This window comes from Penaeus monodon, chromosome 4 (assembly GCF_015228065.2).
Source record: "Penaeus monodon isolate SGIC_2016 chromosome 4, NSTDA_Pmon_1, whole genome shotgun sequence".
NCBI lineage: Eukaryota > Metazoa > Arthropoda > Malacostraca > Decapoda > Penaeidae > Penaeus > Penaeus monodon.
Window position 1 is genome coordinate 52985942 of NC_051389.1, and position 3330 is coordinate 52989271.

At 31.8% G+C, this 3330-nt stretch overlaps 1 protein-coding gene across 1 annotated transcript; it reads left to right on the plus strand.

Annotated features, from left to right (window-relative positions):
• Nucleotides 1-709: 709 nt before the first annotated feature.
• Nucleotides 710-1485, plus strand: LOC119572321 (nudC domain-containing protein 3-like; the record flags this gene model as incomplete). Its single annotated transcript, XM_037919359.1, is given in 2 exon segments — nucleotides 710-899; nucleotides 1217-1485. Coding segments are annotated over 2 exon segments (304 nt in total), but the record flags the coding sequence as incomplete, so codon positions are not given.
• Between the last annotated feature and the right edge of the window lie 1845 nt (nucleotides 1486-3330).

Below are 3330 nucleotides of genomic sequence, written 5' to 3' on the forward strand. Positions count from 1 at the left end.
TAGACTCAGAATTACAATATTGACCATTGTAATGTAATTGAAGATTTTGTGAAATTCTAAATGCATGTGGTATTTGAAGAAAATACGAGAAATGTCACAAAACATTAGGTGAATTGCCGACAACTGGAAATCACAGGTTATTGAGACATTTTCAATGTGGCTGATTGTATATGACATGCATTGCAATAATTCTTATTTTGTACTCACTATTTAGTAAAAAAATAAAGTGTGGGAACAACTAAGACACCCTCATATGATTGCTTCAGAGAAATTTTTATCTTATTTTTACAGTTTTCATTCATTTGTCAAAAGAAGTACAAATGAATGATTGGCTCAGCATTTAAGGGATTTAGCTGGAAAGAACTTTCCAAACAATGCCAGAATTACTTCCTCACTCCCCTCCTCTTATAGTAAAAAATAACTCATCAGTTTTTGAAAGGCTATGCTCAAATGAGTTAGCTCAGACTAAATGTCTAAAATCCAACAGAGTATCCTTGGACTCTAGGAGTTAAGTAAAGTTTTGATATTCCATGTAGTGGAAATATATCTTATGGCTGGGAACAAGGAAACAAGATAGTTTTGCACAAACAAAGGAGCACTTTATATTCAGAAATTTTACAAAATACAAAGTCTATATGTACTTGGGTTTACCATATTTGAAACAGGTATTGAACCTGTAATTGTGACCAGTCTGTCTCTGTCTTTTGTAGATCCACATGGAGAAAACAGAGGAGCGGTGGTGGGACAGACTACTGACCAGTGAGGACTCGATAGATTTAAAAACAATTAATGCAGAGAGGGACTTTGCTACACTACCTGAGGAAGACCAGCAGAGGATACAAGAGCTGGTTTGGAACAAGAGGCAACAGGAACTTGGTAAACCTACATCAGATCAGACAGTGAGTAATTGGCTTTCAGAGACGAAGAACTGAAAATTCAACTGGAGACATTGTAAGAATTGATGAAGACAAACATGTGCAAACACTTCCTAAGAAGAAAAAAGAAAGAAAAGGAATTTATACAACTGGAATTTTACTTTTTATCATTAATCCCTGTTGAAGATGCAGTTAAGTGTGAACTTGAGCTTCATATTCTACAATTACTTTTTGCCCATTTGTCAGTTCTAGTTTGAAAATGTACAATAAAGTATATGGCTCTTTTTTTTTCTCTTGCTCTTTGTACCACAGGTTGATTTATAATTTTTTTTTTTCAACAGAGAATGGAGTCAGTGTTGCGAGAAGCATGGAATGCTGAGGGTTCTCCATTCTTGGGCCAGCCTTATGATCCTTCTGTGATAAATTTCGCATCTAATCTAGATTTTAATCGGTAGGACTGGCAGTGCCGTTCAGAATTTCTTAAACATTTTATCTGATTTTTTTTTTTTATATAAAGGAATTCAGAAATAGATTTCCTTAGAACAGTAACTTATGAGTAGTTATATGTCAGTGTATTCAGTCTGGAATTTTAAATAAATTATTAAATATATTTGGATTATTTTTTTTACCAATTGACATGATATACTTACTATTTTCCTGTATCTTTGTGCATCTATCTATCTACACACACACACAGATACGCACGCGCACCGCACGCACACGCACACGCACACGCACGCGCGCACACACACACACACACACACACACACACACACACACACACACACACACACACACACACACACACACACACACACACACACACACACACATATACATACATATATACATAGAAATTATATTATATATATATTATATATTATACATATATTATATATATATATATATATATATATATATATATATATATATATATAATATTATATTATATATTAAATATATATAATATATTTATTATTAAAATATATATATTTATATATAATTATATATAATATATAATATAATATATATATATATATATATATATATAAATATATATATATATATATAGTATATATATATATATATATATATATATATATATATATATATATATATATATATATATAATATATATATATCTATATATATATATATATATATATATATATATATAATATATGTATAATATATAATATATATATAATATAATATATATGTATATATGTATGTATATGTGTGTGTGTGTGTGTGTGTGTGTGTGTGTGTGTGTGTGTGTGTGTGTGTGTGTGTGTGTGTGTGTGTGTGTGTGTGTGTGTGTGTGTGTGTGTGTGTGTGCGGTGCGCGTGCGTATCTGTGTGTGTGTGTAGATAGATAGATGCACAAAGATACAGGAAAATAGTAAGTATATCATGTCAATTGGTAAAAAAAATAATCCAAATATATTTAATAATTTATTTAAAATTCCAGACTGAATACATTGACATATAACTACTCATAAGTTACTGTTCTAAGGAAATCTATTTCTGAATTCCCTTATATAAAAAAAAAAATCAGATAAAATGTTTAAGAAATTCTGAACGGCACTGCCAGTCCTACCGATTAAAATCTAGATTAGATGCGAAATTTATCACAGAAGGATCATAAGGCTGGCCCAAGAATGGAGAACCCTCAGCATTCCATGCTTCTCGCAACACTGACTCCATTCTCTGTTGAAAAAAAAAAATTATAAATCAACCTGTGGTACAAAGAGCAAGAGAAAAAAAAAGAGCCATATACTTTATTGTACATTTTCAAACTAGAACTGACAAATGGGCAAAAAGTAATTGTAGAATATGAAGCTCAAGTTCACACTTAACTGCATCTTCAACAGGGATTAATGATAAAAAGTAAAATTCCAGTTGTATAAATTCCTTTTCTTTCTTTTTTCTTCTTAGGAAGTGTTTGCACATGTTTGTCTTCATCAATTCTTACAATGTCTCCAGTTGAATTTTCAGTTCTTCGTCTCTGAAAGCCAATTACTCACTGTCTGATCTGATGTAGGTTTACCAAGTTCCTGTTGCCTCTTGTTCCAAACCAGCTCTTGTATCCTCTGCTGGTCTTCCTCAGGTAGTGTAGCAAAGTCCCTCTCTGCATTAATTGTTTTTAAATCTATCGAGTCCTCACTGGTCAGTAGTCTGTCCCCAACCCTCCTCGTTTTTCTCCATGTGGATCTCAAAAGGCAGAGGACAGACTGGTCACAATTCCCAGGTTAAAATACCTGTTTCAAATTAGGTAAACCCAAGTACTAAAAGATTTTGATTTTGTAAAAAATTTCTGAATATAAATGCCCTTTGTTTGTGCAAAAACTATCTTTTTTCCTTGTTCCCAGCCATAAGATATATTTCCCCACTACATGGAATACAAAAACTTTACTAATCCTAGAGTCCAAGATACTGTTGGAAATTTTAGACAT